The sequence below is a fragment of the Symsagittifera roscoffensis genome, chromosome 10 (genome assembly GCF_963678635.1).
Source record: "Symsagittifera roscoffensis chromosome 10, txSymRosc1.1, whole genome shotgun sequence".
In the NCBI taxonomy this organism is placed as follows: domain Eukaryota; kingdom Metazoa; phylum Xenacoelomorpha; order Acoela; family Convolutidae; genus Symsagittifera; species Symsagittifera roscoffensis.
The window spans coordinates 32,387,185-32,413,428 of NC_087071.1; the positions used below are offsets into that span (position 1 = coordinate 32,387,185).

General features: G+C 36.4%; 2 protein-coding genes across 2 annotated transcripts in view; both read right to left on the reverse strand.

Moving 5' to 3' along the window:
* Positions 1 to 1,769: 1,769 nt before the first annotated feature.
* LOC134855152 (serine/threonine-protein kinase RIO1-like) overlaps positions 1,770 to 26,244 on the reverse strand; it is a 127,196-nt gene continuing 102,721 nt past the window's right edge. The window contains exons 2-8 of the mRNA XM_063871567.1: positions 9,907 to 10,093; positions 8,714 to 8,907; positions 7,558 to 7,761; positions 3,838 to 4,027; positions 3,031 to 3,198; positions 2,432 to 2,856; positions 1,770 to 2,167 (exon numbers count right to left, since the gene is read on the reverse strand). Of these exons, the coding sequence (XP_063727637.1) occupies positions 1,817 to 2,167; positions 2,432 to 2,856; positions 3,031 to 3,198; positions 3,838 to 4,027; positions 7,558 to 7,761; positions 8,714 to 8,907; positions 9,907 to 10,015 (1,641 nt within the window). The 5' untranslated portion in view covers positions 10,016 to 10,093 and the 3' untranslated portion in view covers positions 1,770 to 1,816. The remainder of the gene's footprint in view (positions 2,168 to 2,431; positions 2,857 to 3,030; positions 3,199 to 3,837; positions 4,028 to 7,557; positions 7,762 to 8,713; positions 8,908 to 9,906; positions 10,094 to 26,244) is intronic.
* LOC134855149 (histone acetyltransferase KAT6B-like) overlaps positions 13,922 to 26,244 on the reverse strand; it is a 228,685-nt gene continuing 216,362 nt past the window's right edge. Inside the window, exons 8-13 of the mRNA XM_063871563.1 lie at positions 25,044 to 25,227; positions 23,332 to 23,710; positions 22,893 to 23,079; positions 19,622 to 19,800; positions 18,255 to 18,377; positions 13,922 to 17,782 (exon numbers count right to left, since the gene is read on the reverse strand). Of these exons, the coding sequence (XP_063727633.1) occupies positions 14,258 to 17,782; positions 18,255 to 18,377; positions 19,622 to 19,800; positions 22,893 to 23,079; positions 23,332 to 23,710; positions 25,044 to 25,227 (4,577 nt within the window). The 3' untranslated portion in view covers positions 13,922 to 14,257. The remainder of the gene's footprint in view (positions 17,783 to 18,254; positions 18,378 to 19,621; positions 19,801 to 22,892; positions 23,080 to 23,331; positions 23,711 to 25,043; positions 25,228 to 26,244) is intronic.

Below are 26,244 nucleotides of genomic sequence, written 5' to 3' on the forward strand. Positions count from 1 at the left end.
ATTGTACACATCTTCGGAAATATTGTTAAAAAGTTTTTTTTTATTCGCCTAAGTCCTGTTCTGTGCAGGGATTAACCATGGGGGAGAGAGATGTCATCCATTTTGCCTCAGCCGGTCCCACCTTGAGGAGGCGGATGACTTTGGTACCACTCCAACCGTGACCGAATTGGGACTCGAACGCATGACCCTCGAGTTGAGAGACCACGGCTGCTCATTAAAAAAAAAACAGAGTAGACGGCTGCTGTGCAAGTAGCACAGAAAGTTCCGACCAAAAAACTAAAATAAAACACAACGTTTTTGAGCGTAGTGTGAGGAGAGAAACAAAAAAAGCTTATAACAATAGTTAGTTAATCATGTTCATCTACAACTTTTTTCGAACAAAGAAGTTATTTTAAAAAAAATCACTTTTTTTGCAAGTTTGTTTGAAAACTTTTTATAGCCAAAGAAGTGCTACATAAAGCTTCAAAGACCAATTTTTCACAGCTTGAATGAAAACTTTCTGTGCGATTATAAACCTATAATAAAATAAAAAAGTCAAAAGTAGCTCGAAGAAGACTAAAAAGCAAAAATGCCCACTTTCAGAAGTAGGAAAAAGAACGTCAGGTTATTAGTAAATAATTCCAAAAAACAAGTTACAACGAAAATAAGTTTAAAAAAATTTGAAGAAGCTATCATGCATGGCTATGTTAAATTTAACGCTTAAAAAATTACACTACATAAATTAACAAGTATACATTAGCTACTATTCTTGACTTTTTTTATTCCTTCTTATTCCTAATTTGTCAACCTACTTTTTTTGCTTGTCTCAATTTTAAATTTAAGCCTTCAAACCCAAATTAACAGCAATTTTTGCTTAAACTTTTCTTCTTCTGTATCATTGAGCGTAATTTGACAGCCGTGACTTTTCTCAACGGGTTTCCTTCAAATCGTTGACTTAAAAAGGCCATCCCATATTTTAATAAACTAATTAAATCAAGAAAACCAAAAATTCAGGGAAACACTTTTTCAAATTCAAAAAACGTTTATCATTGACTCTTTTTGATAAAACCAGCATTATTTGAGAAAAATAGATCAGAGGATTAATTTCTTATACGACAGTAAATTCAAAAGTTAACATCCACTTTCAAGCCCAAAAATTAGAATTTTTACCCCACCCTTGATATTTTGCTATTAAAGAACAACAGACTGTTGGAAAAGAGTCAATGAAAGCAAGGAAACAGAACAGAATTGACGTGTTTTTTTTTGGAAAAATATCAACTTTCGAAATTCAAAGAAAAAATATATGCACTTGGAGCTCTTTGAATTTCAGAAACAATTCATGATTGGAAATTTTTTGATAAAAAAGAACCCATTTTAACAACCCAATTTTTTATTCCGCTGCAAAATCTTGAAATTAAAATCCGCTTTCGAAACTAAAGTCGATCACGTTTTTCGTGACCTTTACACTTTTGTTGTTCGATAATGAAGTTTGCCTTCCATTTAACAAAGAAAATGAGCTGCACTTTAAAAAATCAAAGCACGAACAAAATTTGAGCGTGAACAAACTTCAGGATATTTTCCTGAAAAAAATCATCATGAGCTATATAGGAGTCTTCACTGCCATCATCGACTCTGTAAAATTTGACCCGTTTAAATAACAATTTATATCGTTCCTAAACACTTGAAAATAATCGAATTAATTTCTTTAGTCGATTGCTAGAAAGTTCGAAAAAAGAATCTTTTAACCACATTGCAGTTCAATCTCTATCAACCTGAGCTGACCAAAACAATGATTGAAAATTTTTATATATTACCACGCAAAACACTTTATATAAATCTATGCTTTCTTTCCATGTTTCCTTATTTTACACACTTTTTCCTCTCTTTTCTTCACATGTTTCGGCTTTTTGTTCTCTCTGCCCTCTTTTTGTATCTGCTTAACTGCCTTCTTTCTCTCTTTTCGCTCTTCTGCCGTTTCGCCTTTCTTCCGAATGAACATCCAAGGCACTTCTTTTGATTCTTTCTTGTCACCATTTTCATCTTCAGATAAATTATCCTCGTCTTCGCTTTCTGAATTTGAATCGGAGATAGAAGAGTTATCGTCTGTGTTTTCTGAAGTGCGTGATTTGAGTTTTGGTTTGTCGACAAAACTGACAACTGATTTGTAATACAAGTCTTTTTCACTCTCCTGCAAAAACAAAACGAGCAATTTTTTCGAAAAAGAAGGACCAGAAGTTTGGCTACTTAAGGAAAAAGGCCATTGTGTTTCATTTATAAAAAATCATTTCTAATTGGTGGTTTTTCCAGGCTATAAAATCCAGGCTATTGTTGGTTTTCCAGGCTTAAGCAACGAACACATTCAATTATTCAACAAATTTCGTTTCTTCAAACTTAAGCTGGATATTTTTTGCTGCAATCAGGGTTTCTATAAACATATAAACATTAATCATACCGTGTTCAATTTTTCAATATCTTTTTCCGCGTCCACGACTTGGTGCAAATTCTGCGGAATGAAAACTTTTTGAAAGGTCTCATCGTCAATATTTTCACCTTTTCCTTTCTTCGTTTTCTCATGTTTCTTATTTCTAATCATTTCTTCGAATTCTTTATCTTCAATTTCTAGCGTTTCATTTGCCCTTCCGCCTACTTTTTCAGACATCAACTCCAAATATCGAATCGGGTTATCAATAGTCGGGCTGGTTATAAACTCAAACAATTCACGCATAGTCATAACTGGTAGTTTATTCTTCTTGAAAAAGTTAGTAATATTTGTGCAATCCATTCTCAGGAAGTTCAATGCGTTCGGGTGGTTGCTTTCTACTGATTGCGACACGTCAATGTAATAAGCTTGCCCATTGTGATAAAGGATGTTGTATTCTAAAATAAAAGACGTTAGATCTTTTATTTGGTATATTTGTAAAAAAAATCAACATAAATTTCCAACGGATCAACGGGTATCTATGAGTCAGTTAAGCTATCTCATAGTTTTGTAAGGTGCCATACATTGTAATTAATCGCCACTATTAAAATCCATTATCATGGCCATTTTACCTGAGAAATCGGCGTGGGTAAGTTTCACTTCCCAGTACATAGTTCGCATATCTCTCACAATTTGGAAGTACAGTTCGCGCAGTTTCGACTCGGAGAGGTTTGCGTCTTTCAATTTAGGAGCTGGGTATCCGTCATCGCTTCCGAGGAACTCCATCACCAGGACGTGACCTGAAAAAGCGACAGCTTTGAATGGAAAGAAACGGGATGAAATTGAGATGGATACAATAGCTGTGGAGTTAAGAAGTTATGGGTGAAATACCAGGGCTGATTTTTTGGACTTACTTTAGACCCACCCCTCCTCCTCTCTTTCCCCACAACCAGGCAAAGGCGCAAATTGTCTGACTTAACCTAACCTGCAAGAAATCCCGTTTTGTAAATGTCGTCAATTGGAGTTTACGTTGGTATAAAAATTGAAAGGCGAAAAACAAGTTGGATAATATTTGTTTAAAACTGGAAGAAATCAATCCAAATCAAAATAATGCTAATTGGGTTCGGGCGAAAATTCATAACAAGTGACAAATACTAACAGGCGTCAAAAAGTAACAAGGCCTTGGTAAGCAGCGAACGCTGCTCCGCTTCGCTTAAACTCGGCAAGAGTGATCTATTCGAGAAATCGTGTTTACCGCTAGACCGTGTTACCAATAGTCGCATGTTAATAATTGTCACCTCTTACAAATTGTCGACTGTTACAAATTGTCGCCAGTTACTAATTGTCCACAATTACGATCAGCCGCAACTTTCGAATTACTGACGCCGGTTATGAATTTTCGGCTGCTACCAATTGTTACCAAAAAAACTACATCTCACCTTTGAGCATGATTGGATTGGGACAAGGAAGTGCAGAGTTGTGGAACCTGGTGAGATTCCTGAACTCCTTCTCCGCCCATGTCTGCACCATCTTCCTGTTATTCCCCCTGCAGTATCCATTTCTGAATCTGTACTCACCCGAGATGTATCTGTCTCTGTCTTTGAATGTCAGTATAGATGTTTTGAAAACCTAAACAGAGGAAAGTTTAACATAGATGCCTAGATTGAATTACATCACAAATCGTAATGATAATTTCACTTGAAGGACGATTAGAGTAACATGAATGCGCAGAATGAACTTCATCACAAACTGAAATCATAATGTAAATTTGATCGTTTCGAGCAAAATCGCAGATTTTTAGTAACTTCACAAAACACAGTTCGACCTTCAATTATTTCAAAATGATTTCCTCTCACTTCCATGCAATGTGTTAATATTACTTCGACTGGTAGCGTATGTCCCCCCCCCCCCCCTTGATTCAACCTAGACTTCTCAAAAGGTCTTTCCTTTGATAATATTAACCGACATCCATTTTTGGTTGACAAACCCAATAAATTGAAAGCGTGACAATCCCGCGAATTGATTTTAGAACCTAATAACGTTTCATCTTTCAGATTGAAAGGCTGCCGCCATCTACAAATCACCACTATCCCTTCACAAAATACTGGATTAGATTAAGTTGGACCCTTTCCCATTATTTTACATAGTAAACAGTACCCCGCGTACGTCCTCTCTTCAGCTGTCTTGCCATCAAAGCTGTTCATCTGCAAATTTCTTTTATCATCTCAAGTGACAGCACTTAACTCTGCATCAAACGCTTTATTGCTCAACGAGGAAAACCATCGAAAGGTTTCTGATTCTGGAACAATATTTTTTGGTTCTAATACTGAGCTGTCGAAATGCCTTGAAAGCTTACAGAAGAACAAAGAGTTTTGGGGCTTCATAAATTTATTGGACGTAACTTTTGAATGCAAATTCAACACTCCAGTGGGTGTCAATACACGAATTGATTTTAGAACCTATATACATTTTTGCATCGCAAATGTGGGCGGGTATCAAGTCCACGAATTGATTTTAGAACCTAACTACATTTTACAATACAACTAAGATAAAAACAATCAAATATTTCACAAAATCCAGTCAGTAACTTCACGCTTGATTCAAAACTTGAAATATAGGAACTTACTCCTTTGCAACAAAATTTCGGCTTTCAAGGTAACTGTTATCTTCACATATGCTTTCACTGGAATCTAACGTACTTTGTTCTTAGACTTAAACTTTTTTTATTCGATTGGTACCCCTTTTAGTCCCGCTCTCTTTTTTTTCTAATATACTAATTAGATAAATCGTAACCAATTGAAAACACTGTTTCCGGTAAATATATATTTACAAGTTTCTACTCAAGATTAAGACATTACATTTTTATGGACTACTTGGACTGAAATCTTCTACTAGTGCACTAAAATATAGCCAATCGAAGATTGAAAAAGAGTAATAAAAGAAAGTAAACATTAAAAAAAACACTGACTTTGTTGAAAAAATCTCAACTTTCGATTTTCAAAGAACACAATAGATGCCCATTGATCTCTTTGAATTTCTTCAACGATTAAAGATTGGCGCTTTTTTGATAACATTAACCCAACTTGAGAAAACTGGATCAACAGGTAAGTTTTTATTCCGCTGGAAATCTAAAAATTAAAATTCACTTTCGAAACTGGAAGTCATTTACGTTTTTTTGCGCCATTTCCACGTTCGTATTTGGAGAGTGGTATTTACGTCATTTTCAGCAGATGAATTTCAATTAAACTCAAAAAGTGCATATATACTTGCGTGCATTCATAAACGCATCAATATGTATGAAAGCACATCTGTACTTATTGGAGACTGTTATGCACTTTTCAAAATTTTTCCTGAAAAAAAAAACAAAAATCAGCAAAACCTACAGAAGAGTCTTCACTGCGTTCATTACTCTTAAAAACGTGAACGTTTATATGGCACTAATACGGAAAAAACCACCAAAAACGAAGGAGCCAAAGCGCGCCAAAAAAAACGACATACAAAGCCTTTCAAAATTTACCCTAAAACGACATTTAGGTCAGTTTTTTTTCAAAAACAAGCCTGCGGTGCCCAAACTTTTGAAAAAACTTATCTTGATTGACCTAAAAAGAGGACGAAATGTGTTTCGGATAAGATTAGCACAGGATCAGGCGATCAAACAAGCTACTGCTCTTCCAAAGATACAGGACGGAAGGTTAATCATGACGGAGGGTTATTGTTCGCATTTGCGTTGGTGCCTGGCAAAATTGGGCACAGAGGCGAACCTTCGCTTCGCAAACCTTTGAGAGAAAACAGCTCTATAGAGAGCAATAATAAAAATTAGAAATAAGCCTCGAATTAGTAAAAATTCGGCTACCTCTGAGATTCGAACATGCGACCAAGAGATTAAGAGTCTCACACACTAACCACTCAGCCACGGAAGCTTAATAGACACCAAACACTAGCCACAGCAAATAAAGCAGAGAACAGATGCTATACAATTTCCAATGCTACAAAGAAATATCCAAATAAGTGAACCCTTTTATTTGCTAGTTAGGTTAGAAAAAAGAAGGTTCGTAATAACACACTATGCTGATCGCAGGTGTAAATATGATATGCTAGCCCAGCATATATCGAATGTTCTTCGCCTGGTTCATCGTGACTGGTATTGACTGGAGTTGTTGCTGGTTCGGGTTTTTGTCGGCGTACTTTCTTGAGCCTCGCTAGGTTTACCGACGATTGATGAAATGGCAAAATGGACACGTGCCTGGGGCGGAGCCCTGACACTGTTTGTCATGGTTCGTCACGGCACTGGCGAAAGTTGTGAGGCATTTCTTGCATTCTCGTTTTCTTTTCTATTTTTTCGATGCATTTTTGTGATATGAATCTTGATGTTTCAGGTAGATTGTTTCGGGCATAGATCATGTGCCATGAAAATCACCGTCATATAACTATCATCATCATCATCAGGGGCGGATTTGCGGAGAAGGCGGTCGCCCCCTAGCCCCCCCCCCCCCCCCCCCCCTGCCGACCTTAATGGTCCCCTTTTACTTTTTTGAGATATCAATTGTTGGCGACGTACCCTAAAATTTGTCTATGGGCGCCTTCGGCACCAATCAATATATACTAACTTTGAAGATATTTTTAGATCAAAATGTTCGAAAAAAGCCTCAAAATGCCCTTTTGGCCGTTTTTTTTTACAATTTTGACTGCGGCGCAGAAATTTAGGCCAAAACAGGGTCTTTTGATTGCTTTGGGAGAACTCGGAAAATCAATTTGGCGGGTCGACCTAAAAAAAGCCCACAACATTTTCGAAATTCTTTTGAAACCCAACAGTCAATCAAGTCCATCTAAATTAGTGTAATAATAATCCTCAGAGGAATTCTTATATACACGGAAGCCGATCCAATTTGATCATTTTATTTTTCAAATGAACGCCACTAGACAGGATTACGTTTAAAAATGCGCCCTTCATTTCTCTACCCAACTTCAATTCATATTTCTCTTCTGAAATTCACTGACGAGAAAAAAATCTCATTTTCGTTAGATTCTAAAATTGGACTAGTGAACTGTTCTCTTGTATACAGTATTTTATAATATTTAGTTGTGCAGAAATGAATCGATGAGAAATTAACTCTTCATCTTCATCTCAATTATAAAGTGAAAAATAGACGAAAACTTACCTTAATAGCACACTGTCCATGTGCATCACTCGTACCATGATAAACATTAGCCTCTTTTCCCGTAGAGACACACCCATTGATGGATGAAATGACCTTCCTAGCTAGCAGTCTAAACAGGATAATTCTCGTGCGAGGATCCATCACCTGTTCTGTGGTTGCTCTGTCTGATTTGTCACGCTCACGCGCACGGTCTCCGTCCAGCTTCTGAAATAACAAATTGTTATATATTTTCTATTACACTTTCCATTTTTATTTCTGGTATACTGATTCTTCAGCTTGTTCGCTAAACATTTTTTTCTAAATTATCGAAAAAAACTCTGTGGAACAATATTTTTCGGATACCTTGTTGATATAAAAAACCGCCATGAAGACATGTTTTACACGATAAACGTCCCAACACCTTCTAGCAGCAGCTATTACGCAAACTATATTTTTGGTGAAACTTATGGCGAAATAACGAGCTAATTCTACTGGAAAAGTAAAAAAAATTTCAACATTCATGAAAGATTTTCACCAACAGCTAATTCATTAACCACAGTTCAACCGGTTATAGGCGGAATGTTATCGCCCATAGTCCGGTCAAGAGAAGAAAATCCAATTTTATCAGCCGTACAAGCGACCAGAAGTTTCAAAGTTACAGAACTATTTAAGAATTTCAATGGCTTCGACAGTGCTCATAACTATGAAAACTAATTTTGTTCAGAGAACCTGAATGCGTCGTCTGCTTACTACAAAATATAATTTGTGGTCGGCTGATGGAATAATCTAATTCACTTCAAAAGTTTTAACCACTTTCGTTCTGACTACTGAGAGTGAGGAGGAACTTTGTCTTTGGGTGTGTTTTATTTTATGATTTTTTTCCCACGCAAAATCAGGTACCACAAATAATCACTGAATGGGTCGAGTGATATATCACAACCAGCTGGTGGGCATGGTCGAATATCACGAGGACAACAAAACCTGAAATATAGCCCCTGCCAAGTCTATTCACAAAAACCATCTAGCCGCGTCACACTGTTGAGTGTTAAGTTTGCATTATTGGTGGGCTTTAAAAACGACCAAATATTGTGAAAATGAAAAAATGAAGATAAAAGAATTTCTGCTTTACGGCTAGAACTCTATAGAGTCAATAATAACCTAGTCTTTTCAAACTTACCTTCGAATACATTCCAACGTCCACTTTGTGTTCATACTTCTGACAGAACTGTTTCGTTGAAAACGTCGCACTCACACAATTGTCGCCGTAGTCATCGTCCAACTGCAACTCCTTCACCAGTTCTGCCATCTCAGCTTCGGCTAATTGCTGTTCGTAGACATCTTCATCTTGGCATTCTTCGCTGTCGCTTTCACCTGAAAAGCGATCACTCAATCGAGTGCTGAAAGTAGACGAAAAAAATTAATTAATGATTCCGACATTTTATGTCAGTCTTGCTAGTGTTTAGTTTCAGGCTTCTTTTCAATGAGATTACAACTCCGTTCCAAAAAATTATCGCTGATGAAAAGATTGTAAGTGATTCTCAGAGCACAACAGAAAATCCTAGCAAGGAAACTGATAGATTAAATCGTTAATGCATGTATATTTAAAAAAATGTTAAGCCCTGGGTAAAATAGCTTCAAATGATTTGTGATAGAGATAAATTCTTAAATTGGTAGTTTTGACTACAATTGGCATTTTTGAGAGATATATTCATTCCACGCTCAATTGGTTTACAAAAAAAAATGGATCTACTTCACAACCACCCCCCATATTTCAAAAAAAAACTGTCGAATTTTTGACCAATCAGAATGTAGGAAAATTACAGTTCTCAAAAGGGTTAGTTTACCTTTTTTTATTTACAGGTGTGGAGACTCTTTGGATCTACTTAACAACTTCCCCCACCCCAATGGTACTATGAGTTGTATCTATCAGGGGCGGATCTAGGGCTTTCTCGAGGTGGGGGGGGGGGGCGGATTTTCAAAAAATTTTCGAAAATTTTGACCTTTTTTTTAGGTCGACCAAATTGATTTTCCGAGCTCTCCTAAAGCACTAAAAAGAGGCTGTTTTGGCCAAATTTTCTGCGCCGCAGGCAAATTTTTGAAAAACAGGCCAAAAAAAGCCGTTTTGGTGCACTTTTTGAAAAATTTTGACAAAAAAATCGCATCCAAAAATGAATTTCTTAAAAAGTACCAAATAGGGGGACGCTTTGGGCCGGCAGGGGGTCGAATCCCTGAGGAGGGGCGTCCGCCCCTGGTATCTATGGTATCTAGAGTTGTATCTATGGTATCTAGAGATACCCTCTAGGGTATATAGAGTTGTGGATACCATAGAGGGGGATGGTTATAAAGATTTTAAAAAACGAAGCAACTCACCCGAGGACAACTCGTTCAAAGCGTTAGCTTCGTCTGTGTTTGCTATATCGGTTGTTATTTCCGAGGTATCACTAACAGTTGCATGTACAACCAACTCAGTTTCTGCCATTTATATTTTATGCACTTCAGTTGCGATGCTTTCAAGAATTAGAACTTAACACCAGCAGCAAACCTCAGATAATCTCTAAAAACAGAAAAAAATACTAATTATGCAGCAAAAAACCTCTATTTTGCTTTGCACGCTGCTCTGAAATTCGTACAAATTCAGTCTAAATAATCCAAACTGAGCCTCACAAGCAAATAAAAGGTCGCAAAAATGACGTACTAAAAAATCAGTGACTTCAAATATAAATTTAAATCTATTAATTTTATATTGGTACACTACGTCACGTTAAATTTAGAATGATTGAATCAATTCAAAACAAAATAGCTTTGTACCAGCATCAAATCAAACTCATCGAATAATTAGTTTTGACTAAACATTTAAAAAAAATCTAGAACATTCGAGAACTTTCACGAATTGTTCGTAGTAGGAAAAGATGAAGAATCTTTCAGTGCTCCGTATGGGTCTCGTTTGGGCGGCGGCTGCAGGATTGAAGTGATTAGCAAACTAGATACAATGATCCCACAGCAAGTCAGACGAAGATAAATTACCATCATTGGTGTTTTACGTCTCATTTCTATTGCAGAGATAAATTTAGATTTATAATAGCTTCTATTGCAAAAAAAGAAATCGATCTTGTTAACAGTACCCCCTCCCCCCTATGGTACCTTGTAATGAATTAGGACGTTTTTAGCAAAAAAAATCTGTGACTAAATTTCTAAGACCTTCAAAAATATTTGCGTATAGAAATATTTCTTCGTAAACTAAGCCAAACTCTCAATCATATCTTTTTCAGACCCTCACTTGTTTGTTTTGGTTCCTAAAACTGATAACTAAGGAATTTGGAAGCGTAACTTTAAAATTGATCCCTGGCTGCATTTTTCTAAGGCGTTTAATATAGGATCCTCCGGCAAAGAAAGTGACAAAAGAGGCTCCGAGACCCACAGCTACAAGTGGGTTTTCCTCCGCTTTCTGCCGGAAGCGGGACTTCTCCGAGTAGCGCGAATAGGGCCCCGACATGCTTAACTGAAAGTGTAATGAAAAATCTAACATTGTTAAACTATTTCAATTTCTTTTCAACAAAAAGGAGGAAAATCTTTATAAACAGGGGAAAATAACTGGATCTGAGGCAGGTCTGTCACTTTCATAGATAATTCGACAACTTCCATTAAATTGAATGAAAACATTCGCGTTTTCGCATGTGAAAAATAATGCCAAAAAGGGGTTTCTATAAAGTTCTGGAGAGCTCAGTAAATCAATTTAGCCGACCCTAATTCAGTTTATTACCTCATCTCCACCCCCTTCCCATCCCTCCCCCCCCCCCACCCCCCACACACACACCCAAGAGAAACTTTTTTTGTGAAGCACGCGCAGAACAGCTTCTGTTATCATTTGAACACAACACCAGAAGGCCTCAACGTAGTTCCAACAAATTGTTGAAATACTGAATGCATCAGAGGAATGGATAACTTTCAACACGTAATCTCCTTATAATTTTATGCCATTCACACAAAAGGGAACCAGAGCTTGGCATCATTTGTGATACAACGCATCCTTGCATTGCAAGGTAGCGAATCAAAAAGAGACGGAAAATTAAAATATCAGAAAAACAGTCGAGAGACACAACTACAAGCATTGAATAAAGGTTCAAAAATTACCGAGTGTACGACAAGGGTACACCGAGTGTACGACGTATTTACCGACGCGGTTACACTTCCCCTGAGTAAAAAAGCGACTAAGTTTTGAGCGATTAAGTTAACCTTTCAACTTTTACACCACGACCGACCTGAATTGTTTTGAATGAAAAGAATCAACTTTAGCTACAGAATAACTTGAATAATTATGAAACTGATTAAATTTTTTTGTAAATACTATGATCGACTACAAAAGATGCAGTTTCATTCAAAAGACAAGTAGTTTAAGAACTGACGGCCTTTGAAAATGAGCCCAAAATAACAGATGAAAGTATGGAAAAATTTTATTTTTGCTCTTTCCACGTTTGCTTAACTCCCGTAGTTGCGAGAAACTCTTGGAAGAGTTTTGCTTATCAAACTCACTTTTAATCTATCCGTTTTGTGTTAGAAGCAGTTCACACACTAATTTTATCGATATCACACTTTCAAGTCAATATCAAATTCCAAAATACATCAGAGGCTTTGAGAAAACTAACTCCGGCTGTTGTTTCAATTTTGATTTAAAACAAACTAAGTTTTGTGTTAAAAAACAGCAGTGAAAAGAAAGGGAAAATCGAAAAATTACTAAAAAGAAAAACCGGATACTACGAGATTCGAGACGGTACCTCCGGACTAAGAGTCACTTGTATATATTGCCTAAACCTACCTTCACGGTAAGTTTATTCTCAAATCTGGCAAAAAAAATACACTTTAATGAAGCAGATATAGCTAGATCATATGCTGTGTAATTAAAGCATAAGCCAAGTATAAACCTACGCTCAGAAGATTGTTGGACTAAAAAAGAATATCATCATACTATCATACTGGTAGTAGTTCCCCTTCAGCGTCATCATTGCAAAAAATCTTCAATAATATTTCAATCTTTCTTCATGTTTCTGCTTTTTTGGGAGCGACGGAAGGTTTATGTGCATTTTAAGCGAGGCCTCGCAAGGCAAAGCTGCATGTGCAAAAACAAGCAACACTTTCAAGGAATTTTCTCCTGAATTAAATAAATTTTGAGTTACCCTTTTTCGGCTCCAATGGGGACTCACAACAATGGAAAATTCACTCACACTTATCCGAAAAATCCAGCCTGAAAAAGCCAGCAGCAGGTTTAATTCAAGAAAACCGAAAAATTGGCTGATTACTTTTGTAGCTGAATACTTCGGGCTGCAAAATCGGCTGATTACACTTGTATCGAAAAAAATTTGCCGACAGACGGTTGGAAAATCGTTAAGGAATACAAAAAAAAAACAAATAATTGATCCCTTGGAAAATCAATTAAACTTTATGATTGACATTTTTACCAAAAAAAAACTCAATCATAAAAAACTGCATCTAAACGCTTTTTATTCCGCTGGGAAAACTAAAAAACTTAGCCAACAGACAGTTGGAACATAGTTTCCGGGATCTGATTATTTTCATGATTTCGAAAGTTTTCAAATAAAGACTGATTGATGTTTATTATTTATTTACGCTTAATACAGCGATTGATTACAGATGATATACTCACGGATTATTGAAATTGAATAACTAACTTAAGCCACAGCGCTATAAACTTCAAATTTAGTGAATTTTAAAACTTACAAAAAATCATAATAAACGTCATAAATTGAAGCTTAAAGGAAATGAGCAGTCATAGTTGGAGACCAGATTTGCAATCACTGGGAGTAACTTGACAGCTCTCCACATGGGGGTTGATAATTTTTTTTAAGCCCATGAAAAAGTTTTGAGATTTCGCGTTCCAAAAAATAAGAAACAACTGTAGGGTTAAAGCATTCGTGTTCGAGCATATTTCGGCTGAAAACCGTGGACGACTTTGGAAATTTAAAATCAATTGTTCGTTGAAACAAACAGAACTACTTTAACATTCGTACTAAACGGTGCAATATATTCACATTTTAAGGTATCCACATTAAGACTTGAACATTTTACATATCATTACATGGACTTCAGGACTCAAGTGAAACGCCAAATGAACGATGTTTAGTTCCTGTTCCGGTGGACCACTCCTACTCCCGCGACATCATGAAGTAACCGGAATATTATTAATAACCTGAGCTATGCGACTCGCCCATTGTTCACTCAAATTTGATCTCTGCCCACTTTGAGTCAAACACAAACCGTTAGACTGATTAGTTAACTGATTGTTAGTCTGGTCAAATTTTCCTCGTCGCTAACTTTGCCACCATCTCTATTTCTCCTTACTCAAGTACAGAAGATTCGTTAGATACTGTAATCAATTGAATTAATTCAAAAAATGGGAACAAAATAAAATGGGGCAGCTGGCTTGCAGATTAATTACAGCGAAAGAATTACGAAATATAAAACAAAACTTACATCAAATGATTAATAACGCGAAAGATTCGATTCAAGTAGAGAAAGAAATCAATTCTAGCAAGCTTCGACTAGATTCACTAGCTGTAGATTAACAATTTAGAACCAATTTCCACAAATAAATTAACTACACGTTGTAAAACGACATACATAATACAGGGAACAAGTCTATGCTTGGGGTCACTCGTTTTTCCAGAAACTTTGGAGCTCCAAAATCGCAAAAGGGCGATCACTTGAGTTACCAATTGCCATGATCATACTCATTAGAAGCCAGATGCTTGTACGGGCGTTCCGAGCACCTATGATCGTATTGATTCTCTGGGCTTTCCGTGCGATCCAGTGGAATATTCAAGGGAAACGATCGGAAGTCAACCGGATTTGGATTCTCGACTCGGCGGTCTTCACTGGTCGACTGTCGGAAACTCCTTCGGTCAAGTTTGATTCTTCGTCCCGTAGAGGGACTTGGGTCGGTTGGCGAATGACTTGACGTTCCGACCGCACTCGCAATGGTTCCGGGCGAGATCACTGGAGCTTCCCGAGGTGGACTTTGATCATTATTGTTATTATGTCGTCTCCAATTTTTCCAACTTTCAACCGATTCCTCATTATTATTCATCCTGTGAATCGGAATAATTGGCGGCGGATTCGACTCCAATGAGGCACTTCTTACTTGCGAGGGCGAAATTAAAGACGCTAAAAATTGTGATCTTCTAGGGGGTTCCGGTGTTGGATCCCGACCTAAATTGCTTCGCCAGGGAAAATCTGCGGATCCTGCCGAAAAACTTCCAGGCACGGAACTTGACGGCGACGTGCCGAGGCGTCTTGCATTACCAGGAGCTCCACTCCAGGTTCTAGGCGAGTCCCACTGGGTACGATTCCTGTTCAGATCTTGCTCCAATCTTTGAAACGAATCTTGAGGAGCCGCGGAACATTCAGATTTTTTATTAGGCATTATTGACTCAAAGGAGTCTTCTATAGGTTCATGTGAGAACGTAGACCCATTTTCGGAATGTTGAGATGAGCTCTCAAGTGATATTGGTTTTGGCCTTCCGAACGAAGGAATATTATCCATTAGTAGCCCTATAGGAATTTCAGGCACAAAATTATTGATATCGTTATTTGGCGCCTCCTGACTGAACGATTGATTTACAGAGGAATCTTGACTTAGCATTGATGTTGTATGACGCCAATCAACATCATGAAAAGTTTCATAGTTTCCATTTTCCGGATTGGCAGTTTGATCGAAATATTCTTGATTCCCAATAGAATTAGTTTGACAATTATTTTCTTCGTTTACACATGAAGCTTGATTTGCGAATGATTGATCAATGCAATCGTAAAATTTTTCATTTTCTTCGAGGAGATTTTGTGATTTAACTTCATTTTCAATTTCGGAATTGGGATAGATAATTTGTCGGCTCTCTTCATTTTCGACTTCGGCGTCCGAGTAGCTCAGTTCAATTTCACAAACTTCTATGCTTCCTTCGTCATCTGTGAGAGAATTAACCAATTCTGGCACTTCAGTTTTCACCTCCAATACTTCCGATTTCGAAGCAAAATCTGAAGCATCTTTGCTAAATTTTAATTCGGAACTTTCATCACAGAATTCCGTTTTAAAACCAATGTTTTCCAATTGAGCCGAACTTTCATTCAAATCTGTTTCAGATTTAATATTCAATATATTTTCTTTTACTTCAACTGCTAAGTTCTTATTACTCGAGATATTAGTTTTGATTTTTAGGTCTGACTTTTGACTAGACGCAGTATCCGCCAAATTTTGATTCGCCTGCAAGATTGACTTTTGTTCTGAAGAACGCATTTGTAAAAACTCGGATCTGATAATTTCTGGCTCCGGTGAACGGTCAACGTACTTGGGTGAATGACAAATTTTGGCTTGTTTCGGGGAAGGAATTTCATCTGAGGAGGAATCCGTTCGTTTTGTTTTACTTGAAATGATCATCTCAACATCGGGAGTGGTCGAATCAGGAAGCGTCGACTCCTCGACTACGATTCTAGACGTCGGCAAATTCAAACTATGGGCATTAGTTATAACTCCACTAGTTACAAAATTACTATCACTACATTGCACTTCTTTAGCTAATGGACTGGATTCTGACTCATAGAATATCTCAGGCTCTTCTATATTATAACTTCTAGTACTTGAAACTGAATTAGTTCTAACTTGGACTCCTATTTCGCCGTCTGAAGAAACAGTTGAATCACAAACAAAAAATGCATCGAAAACATTTTTCCTTTTCGGGTCATGATTTGAAAGGTCGACATCGATATTGATATTATTGTTATTATGCAATGTTGCCGTATTTACTTGACAAACAGGGCTATTATTTGTCACTTTTCTAAGAGGATAGACTGAATCCGTGCGATTAGAAACATCCTTTCTCCTAGGCGACGAGCGTTCTGGTTCCAAATTTTTATTCGATTCCGTCGCACCGTTCATCGTAGTATTGTCCGCTCCTTTTTCTGATTTATCTGGAGATCTTGAAGAATTTCGAGTTGATATTACACTTTTTGGTGACGCTTCTTTATCATTGTCATCTGACTCCTCTGATAAATCTCCGTTTTTGATTTCATTTTCGTCGTTTTTAGTTTTGAGACTTTTCTGTTTCTTTCGATTCTTCGGAATTTTGTAATCTTTGAGAGAAGGTAGCCTCTGTACTGATTGACCATGTTTTGCTCTTTTGCTTTCTTGATAATCATTCACTTCCGATTGTGGTGTAGAATTACTAAACTTTGTCGACTTTTGACTTGAATCAATGCCGTTATTTGATACTTCACTTTTCGATGCCTCAACTGAGCACTGAAGTCGTCTCTTCGCCGCTCTGGATTTCTCTTGACTGGTCAAGTTACTCTCATTTGAGCCCCATTTCCTTTTACCTCCTTTGATATCGAATCTAGGGAACATTTGTCTGGCTCTCAGCTTAGATGCTTCAGCTCGTGTCATCTTAGCACCAGCTCCTGATCCGGGAGGCCTTGGTAATATTTTCACAAGCTCTGAATTATTTTCATGCTTCAAACTTGACGACGAACCGTTGTGTGTCGATATTTCCGACCGAGTTGCTCTTTTGCTCGTGATCGGCGAGTATTTTGCATTATCAGGGGCGAACAACTTTTCAGAAATATTGATTTTACTACACGTTTTATGTTTATTAGTCTTTTCTGTCATCGCTATATTGGGAAGTGTCACTATTATACCACCTGAATTTGATTTCCTAGGTTCATTTTGCTTGGAATCTGCAGTTTTTTCATGAAGTTTCTTTGAATTATCTGCACTGAGCTTCGGCGTTTCAGCTTTTGGCGGGGAAGCAAATTTTCCATCGCTCTTCCGAAATGTATTAGAGGGTCCTGGTGTCTTTTTAACATCAGGGCTACTCTGTGGTGTCATAGACAAATTAAACCTTCTCAACTTTCCCGTTTTCGATTCTTGAACTGTCGAATTAATCGTTTCTGTTTCCTTTTTGATTCCATTTGGCGTTTCCGATTCTTTTTTGACATCTCCCAGTAATTTTCGATTTGGAGTTTCTGGTATCTCCATTTTAGAAGCAAGACTTTTCCGCCGTTCAACTAGCAGCTCACTTTCTCTTATTTCTGAGCTGTTAGACCTCGGATCCGATTTTCGCTTGTGTTTCCTCGATTTATTTTTGTCGTCTGTGGTCGGAGGTCTGCCTCTTACTCGAGGGGAGACTAGAGTGACGTCTGGTTCCGAGTCCTCGGAAGACCCGATAGCGGAAGGCGAGGTCAAGCGCTAAAAAACCCACGTTATTGCTACTCTCACGATACCAGTGAAATGGAAACTTCCAAAAACTTCGTATGATCTTTCAACAAAACCTATTTAAATTCAAAATTGTCTATGTGAAGCGTTTTCATATTGCACTTTTAAAGTTAAAACAGGCAGCTAACGAGTTGGACTGACATTTAACAAACAATAAAAACTAGAACTGTTTGGGTCTTAATTAATGTCGATATTCCATGCCATACCGTAAAACATAGAAAAAACATCGGGAATTAGGAAAGATAAAACAATCGATTATTTCCTATCATGGCCAATTAAAATGCCAGCGATACCCTTTCGTTCAACGATACTGTCCGAGGTTCAGTGATGTAAATTGGGTCAAAAAATTAACCGAAAATGAAACATTTTCACCGTGAGTTAAGGAGATCAAAGACAACGATATTATTTCCAACTTCGGATCAAGAATAAAAAGATGCTGCCTCACCTTATGGGGACTTGGTGATCTAGATCGATCTATTGGAGTCCAGTGCAGATACCTCGCATCCAGTTCTATTGAGGGTCCTTTAGCTTCTTTTGCCTTCAACTCTTCCTGCTGCCATTTTGTTACCTGGAACACAAGCTGAAGATTATCGCTTCGATAAGACGTAAAGCATTGATAATCATCTATGGTTGGCCTCGAGCTGAGGTACCTGGGCCACTTTTCCAATAAAAAGCGCAGGCACTAGTGATTTCGCCATCAAGATCATTTTTTCAAAGATGTTATTTTTTCACATGAAAGTCAATTTCAAAAAAATTACCGGCGATACAACACAAACATAGCATGGCAAGCTAGCCGACAGAAAATGAACTGATAGTAAACTTGGGGTCTTTTTCATTATGACCTCGTCCTCCTCTCCTTTCCTCTCCCCACCCAATAATTTACTTAATAAGCAGTTAATAATAATTTACTGAAGCAGCTCGTTCTGTAATTTACACATCACAACCGACCTTATTATTTTGAAAACAATAATAACCAATTTTTTCCCTGCAAGCGACCCAAAATAAATTGATTAGGCCAAATAAAACTGATTAATTCAAAAACTTTGAAGCGAAAAACAACACCAAAACAATGATAACATGCAGCGTCTAAGTTAACAAAATGATAAAATTACAGTAGAACAACAACACTTGAAACTACCATGAAAAATGTTTACAGCTCACGAAAAGTCTGCGATGAAGTAACTAAGCCGACAAAAATATGAATTTCATGTACACTGAAAAAAAATGCCAGACCAGGTCTTTGGGTGAACTAACTCCGGGTAATTGGGTGAAACGGTAAACGTGTTAAAACTATGCAAAGCGGGAAGGAGACTGAAATAGGTTAAGGTTCAAGGCAAATTCAGTTTCTCACACATTTGTAAGCATTGGTTAACGGGAAAAGCCTTGCTCACGAAGTCTTGTTCTCGACATCATCAAGTTTAATAGTAGAATCTATTTTTGCGTGTAAAAAAAAATAAACACTCGAATACAAATTTCATGGGCACTTTGTGTTCGGAACATCAAAAGCAGCTCATCAAGGTAAACATATAGGACTCCAAAACTCGATATTTTAGATTTCAGATAAAAATGCATATTTTAGCCTTCAAAACTGTATGAGCGGTAATCTTATCGTAGTTGGATCCCCAGAAAATACAAACATGAACAATGGATCCTGTCAGTTTTACGAGGAGCTGAAAAACGCTATTAACCAATGCAAGTTTCCACAGCTTTTAAGGTGCATAAGTCTTCAAGGACCCATCTATATTGTAGGTAAGTATCATGCTTTGAGCCTCAAGAGCTTTCGCGACCATATAGTATAATATTCTGATTAACCTCAATGCACACTTGTGGGACCTCCATTGAGTCCTTCGGTTTGGTTGTGGTGACGTAGCCCAGCTTCATCAGTGCCACTGCCACATCCGCAGCACTCATTCCAGTCATGTTGCACAGATCCCTGATCTTCAGTTCTTCCACAAAAGTGAAGTTCCGATCCAGCAATTTACTGATCACTCCTACATCAAGTACACACATGTACAAAAAATGAATAAAATGCAACAAAAAAAGTAAGCAAAAGAACTAGGAAAATCAAAAGCTCCTGTTTATGCTAAGACATTTTTTAATGTAAACTCAGCGGTGGATTTTAATTATTTTACATTTTAATATCCAACATGTTTTATTTCTAATACAGTGTAAATGATTCAAAATCGAGGCTGTTTCACCCAGGGATGAATCATTTACACAGTATTAGAAATAATACATGTTGGATATTAAAATAAAAAATAATTAAAAGCCTTGATTTTAAGCCAGGTAAAATATTGAGCTATTAATTAAATATGCTGCAAAATTATGTACACAAGAGGCGAAGCGGATGTACACTATGGTAAAAAAAAACTAAAAATTTAAAATATATGGTTGAATTCAAATGAAATTCAATCTGAACAGCTACGTATTGTAGTAGTCTCTATTTCAAAATATTTCATGTCAACAAAGGACAAAAACTACTAGTGAAAACACTAATTGCTTTTTAAATATTGTATCTTAAATCTAATAATACTTAAAACTGCGCTGAACATATTCCAAAACGGAATTTTTCAGAAAAAAGATGACTTGGAGTAAGCGAGAAGTAAACGAACCATACGGTTAGTTGCAGCAAAAATAACTAGAATCGAATTTTTTTCTGATTACTCGGGTGTTTTTTCTCAGTTCAATTCATCACATAATCAGCGCATATATTGTAACAAGAGCCTTCGCATATCAAGGCAAAGCCCTGAATGTTCCAACTAATTTTTGGATTCCCAAAATGGCGCAAAAAACTCCAATACTCGAGTAAAACTAAGTTTTCACGGCATAAATTAAACATAACACAGAAGTGAAGCTTCGCTTAGAGAACAATGGCGAGAACACGACAAAAAGCAGCTCTAGAAAGTTCAATTAGAAAAAATAGAAATATGCCTCGAATTAGCAAAAATTCGGCTAGGTCTAGGATTCGACCTGCGACCTACTCTAACCAAGAGATTTTGAGTATCACGCACAAACCACTCAGCTTCGCACGCTTAACCACATACAACCACTAGTCACAGATAGAGCAGCTCTATATGCTAAAAAATTCCCAATACGATTCAGCAAAAATGGCACCAATACAAATAGACACAATTTTGCAAGTACTAATTTGGAATATAACAATCTAAAGGCATCCACTCAAACTTTGCATGAAACAAATTGCAAAGCTAAAGCCAAATAATGAATAAACTATGCATTTTTAAAAATTGCCAGATATATTGAGTTAGAAATATTCTGCAATTGACTTTTTATTATTGCTGTTGTTTGAAACAAATAAGCTTTTTTCGATTAATTTGATGAATGAAAAATGCATCAACTGTCTTAAATTATTACTATTCGAATGTCAAAGCACGTGCTATCAAAAAGCTGTAATGGTGTCACAATAGTGGCACCAATATTTGCGACTTAGGTTAGAAAAAAAAATAAGTTTCTAAACAATACACTAAGCTGACGCGAATGTAAATAAGCTACTTAAAGCCTGCTCGCTCACCTTATTCGCTCGAAATTAGAACAAAAATTTCAAACAGAGTTGTATAAACACGTGAAAAACTATTTTTCAAACTTTCTAAATGTCATTCGAATCACAACTGAAAGCGCCTTAATATGATTTATCACTCGACACATTGTGGTACCTGATTTTGCGTAGAAAACAATAAAAAAGAAAAAACTAAAACACATCAGAATTCAAAGTTCATCCTCATTTTCAATGGCAGCACCCCAGAAGCATCGACCGTCACGCTAAAAATTTGATAGGGCTTTAAATCTGCTCATATGGAGCAATTGAGCAAATAAAAGACCAAAAACTATGCTGATTTATTTTTCAGACATAAAAAAAATCAAGATCAAAATTTTAAAATATAGCCAATCGAAGATTGGAAAAGAAAAATGAACGCAAATAAACATAAAAAACACTGACTTTCTTGAAAAAATCTCAACTTTCGAATTTCAAAGGAAAAATAGATGCCCTTTAAGCTGTTTGAATTTCTAGAACAATTTATGATTGACGCTTTTTTGAAAACATGAACCCAACTTGAGAAAAATGGATCAACAGTAAAGTTTATATTCCGCTGGAAATCTAAAAATTCCTCTTTCGAAACTAGAAATCGTTCACAATTTTTTCGCGCCATTTCCACGTTTGTATTTGGAGAGTGCTATTTACGTCACTTTCAGCAGATAAATTTCAATTGAACTCAAAAAGTGCATTATACCTAAAGGCATCAATATTTTAAGTCTTTTTCCTGCAAAAAAAACAGCAAGACCTATATAAGAGTCTTCATTACGTATTCAAATAAGAATTTCAGGTGGACTCCCAGCAAGTATACAACTACCATTTAATCTTTAAATCTTGATTATACTGAGAGTTTGAAGAAAAATGAGCGGAAACCAAGCTCATATAATTTCGGAGGAAATCGTTCAACCAAAAAATCGTGAACACGACTCAAGCTGAGCATACGCATAAAAACTCATTCTGGCAACAACGCCGACTAAGTTGGTGCCGAAAAACTGGAAAAGTTCAGACAATGACTAGAACTTATTCCCATTTCGGAAAACATTCGACGACCTATGTGCCTTTTAGAATATTATGCGCAGATGAATCAGCACATTAAAAAAGACTTTTTTTGTTTGAAAATTAATTGCATAAAATCCGCAAACGCTTTTTTCGATCAAATCCCACCAACGCTTTTTTTAACAATTAGACAAAACTAGATCAGTAGATTAGTTAAAATCTAGGAACTAATACGAGAGCGTAGTTTTCCTTCTTCCTTTTCGCGAATGCATTTGAATTGAACATAAAAATAAATAATGTCAAACTACTTAAGATAAAATTAGGCGTTATCCTGAAGAAACTAAACTCACCACATCTATATAAGTGTTATCAGTACGTTCATTGACATTTAAAAACGATCCAAGCAAACAAACATTCAGGTTAATCCTAAACACTAAGCTTTTGTGGAAAAACAACCAAATATATAACTCCAAATATGCAAAATTGGTTCTCTGAACATTCAAAAAAAGATCTGGATTTGCTATTCGCAATGATCACCTTTCCAGTAGCAGTAGTAACTTATTCTTCCCAGGTCACTAAGTGGTTTCTCCGGACTACCCAGTTGGTTCTCTGCCCGACTTAGGAGGTAGGAGAAGTCGATGAGGAGTTTGCCGTAGCCTTTCTTCTGGTACGAAGGAAGAACCATAATACAACTGAGATTGTACTTCTGTTGGCAGAACTTTTCCTAAAAAAACATCATTGTAAACTTCAACTATAATCCACATTAAACAATTCATGAAAATTGAAAAAGATTCAAAAACGATAAAAATCTACAAAGTTTGTAGTTTAATTATTTTTCCAACACTAGGACTTGGTTTTCAGTTTTCAATGGGTTATTGAATTAATTATGTAGACGCAACTGATTGTAGATTTATTCAGTATAAAACATTTCAATCAGCTTAAATGTATTCGTTGAAGAAAATAATTTGAATCTTACCTTCGAGAAGTACCCCACAAAATGACACCCCCTCGCATTATCCACAGCCAAAACATAAAACAAAAACGGCTCCACGTCATAATACAGCGTCTTATGATCCAGAAACAACTTGGCCAGCAAGCATATATTCTGGCAATACAACTTCGCCTGATTTCCATCCACTTCAAAAATTGCTAAATTATTCTGCCTGTAGATCTCTCGGCCAGGGGGGTGTCGATTAGCACACTTGCGCATATGGCCGATGAGCGTTTGTCTAGACTTGACATATTGCAGACACATTTCACAGAGGAATAGTCGTTGTAGCCTATATTCTTGTGGGTATGGTGATGAGTACCATGTTGTTATTTCACATTGCGCAAATTCGACGACTGACGGACATCTGAAAAATTAAACGGTTGATGCTAGGTTCATGGAAATATACACTTTTTTCACAAACCTAGCCTATAGAGGAAAAGCATAGCCAACAGACAGTTGTAAAAAAGTCATAAACGCATAAAAACAGAAAAACATAGCCAATCGAAGATTGGTAAAGAGTAATGAACGCAATTTAACATTAAAAAAAACACTGACTTTGTTGTAAAAAATCTCATCTTTCGAATTTCGAAGAAAAAAATAGATGCCTTTTCAGCTTTTTGAATTTTTAGAACAATTTATGATTGGCATTTTTTTGATAACATAAACCCAATTTGAGAAAACTGGACCAATGGGTAAAGTTTTTATTCAGCTGGAAACCTAAAAATAAAATCCACATTCGACACTAGAACTCGTTCACGTTTTTTCGCGCCATTTCCACATTCGTATTTGGAGAGTGCTAGTTACGTCACTCTCAGTAGATGAATTTCAATTAAACTCAAAAAGTGCAATATACCTAAGTGCATCAATATTTTAAGTTAAGACTTTTTCCTGGAAAAAACAAACAAAAAAATCAGCAAGACCTATATAAGAGTCTTCACTACGTTCATTACTCTTAAAAATACTGACTTGAAAACTTCAACTTTCCAATTTCAAAGAAAAAAATACATGGCCTCCTTGAATTTCGCGAACAAAAAATGATTGACACTTTTGTGATAAAATTAACCCAATTTGAGAAAACTGGATCAATAGCTTAAGTTTCACTTCGCTGGAAAATCTGAAAAAAAATCCTATTTCGAAACTAGAAGTTATTCACATTTTTTGCGCCATTTCAGCTTTCGTAATTGGAGAGCGCAATTTAACTTTTAGCGAACGAACTTAATTGAACTCCAAAATTGCACGTACCTAGGGTCATTCATAAATGCATTAACATGTATGGATGCACTTCTGTAACTATTAGAGCATTTTAAGACTTTTTCCTGAAAAAATACGAACAAAAAATCACCAAGACATATATACGAGTAATCACTACGTTCATTGCTCTTTACTAGGTCTAAAAGCAAATTTTTCTTTCGCCGGGAGATTAAATTCCTCTTTCGAAACTAAAAGAAATTCCCTACATTTCCACTTTCGCAATTAGGATGATTAATTCGCTTTCCTTGCAGCAAATGAATTCGAATTGAACTTACAACTAAAGAAGTCCTGTTTTTTTTTAAAAAAACAAGACCTAGTAAAGTAAATAACAGCTTAAAATTAATGCAGAAGTTCTTACTGCCAGAATTTTTCTTCCAGGCTTGAACTGATAAAATAGTTTGAATGAAACGCCAAATTGATTTTTTTTTTTGCAATGCAGTACTCGCCTGATGTTCGGATTATCGATGCGAGTCAGTCCCAGTTCGCTTTCGATCTCCGCTTTCTTCATGAGGTTCCAGTCTTCCATGGAGCAGCCAGGCGGGAGGTTCTTGGGAACTGGGATCGACTTCAATTGCTGTTCGGTAACTATTCGCGCTTTTTCCTCTTGCTGCTGGGACGAATGGGACATGTCTAGAACAATTCAATTTTCATTAATTAAATTTTAACGGCCTTAAAAAACTATAACAACAAAAACTTCCTGTTTGTATCGGATGAGGTTCATAAATAACCTTAGAACAAATTGATAACCAATATTCAAATTTTTCGCCCAAACTTTAAGCGAAAACGAAAACAATGAGATATTCTAAAAATCTAAAAATAAGGATAGCCGCCAGTTGCTGAGCAAGTAGCATATGAAGTTCGAACATTCAAAACTTATGTAAAAACAAAGCAAATCGAACTTGAAACAAGGAAAAGTGGTTACAGTGCAAGTAGCACAAAATGTTCCGACCATATTCATAAAAAAACTAGAAACGGTTTTTTTTCTTTTCTTCAAATTAGTGTCGTTTTTTTTGCGCGGTTAATTCGAAAGCTATACAAACGTGTAAAAAATAGTGATTTAGGCATAATCGGGGGCTATTCTCATGCACGAAGGACTAATGAGCGAAAAAATTCGTGAACGAAAGACCGAAAACAAAATGAGCCGAAATTTTTAAAAAGAAGCAATTGCCATTCAATTAAAATGAACTAAATGAAGCAATGTTTTGCTTCTTTCATAACGAAACCCTTGAAATATAAAATTTGTCCCAATTTTGCAGCGGTCAATAACAATTTGAAAATTTTGCATATTTCTGCCGTTTTTATATTCGGCCTATATCAATACTCCAGTCCCTGGAAATGTTTACTTTCTTTCCAAATTTTAGATTACTGAAATCTCATTAGCTGATTTTTGTTTTCGCGCACTCGGTCCTTCGCGTATGAGGGATTCCACCGGCAAAACCGACAACATTTTAATTCAAAAAGCGAATACCAAATAGAAAAAGGAAAAAATAATAATTTTACTTTTATTTTTCGGATAACCTTTTTTGCCAAATAATTGCTGAATGAAATATCCAAAACTAGTTTTTTTTAGTAAAATCAAGTTTTGTGAGCCTAAAAGTCATTTTTTCATATAACGAACATTACTCGCTCGAAATTAGACTTAATCTC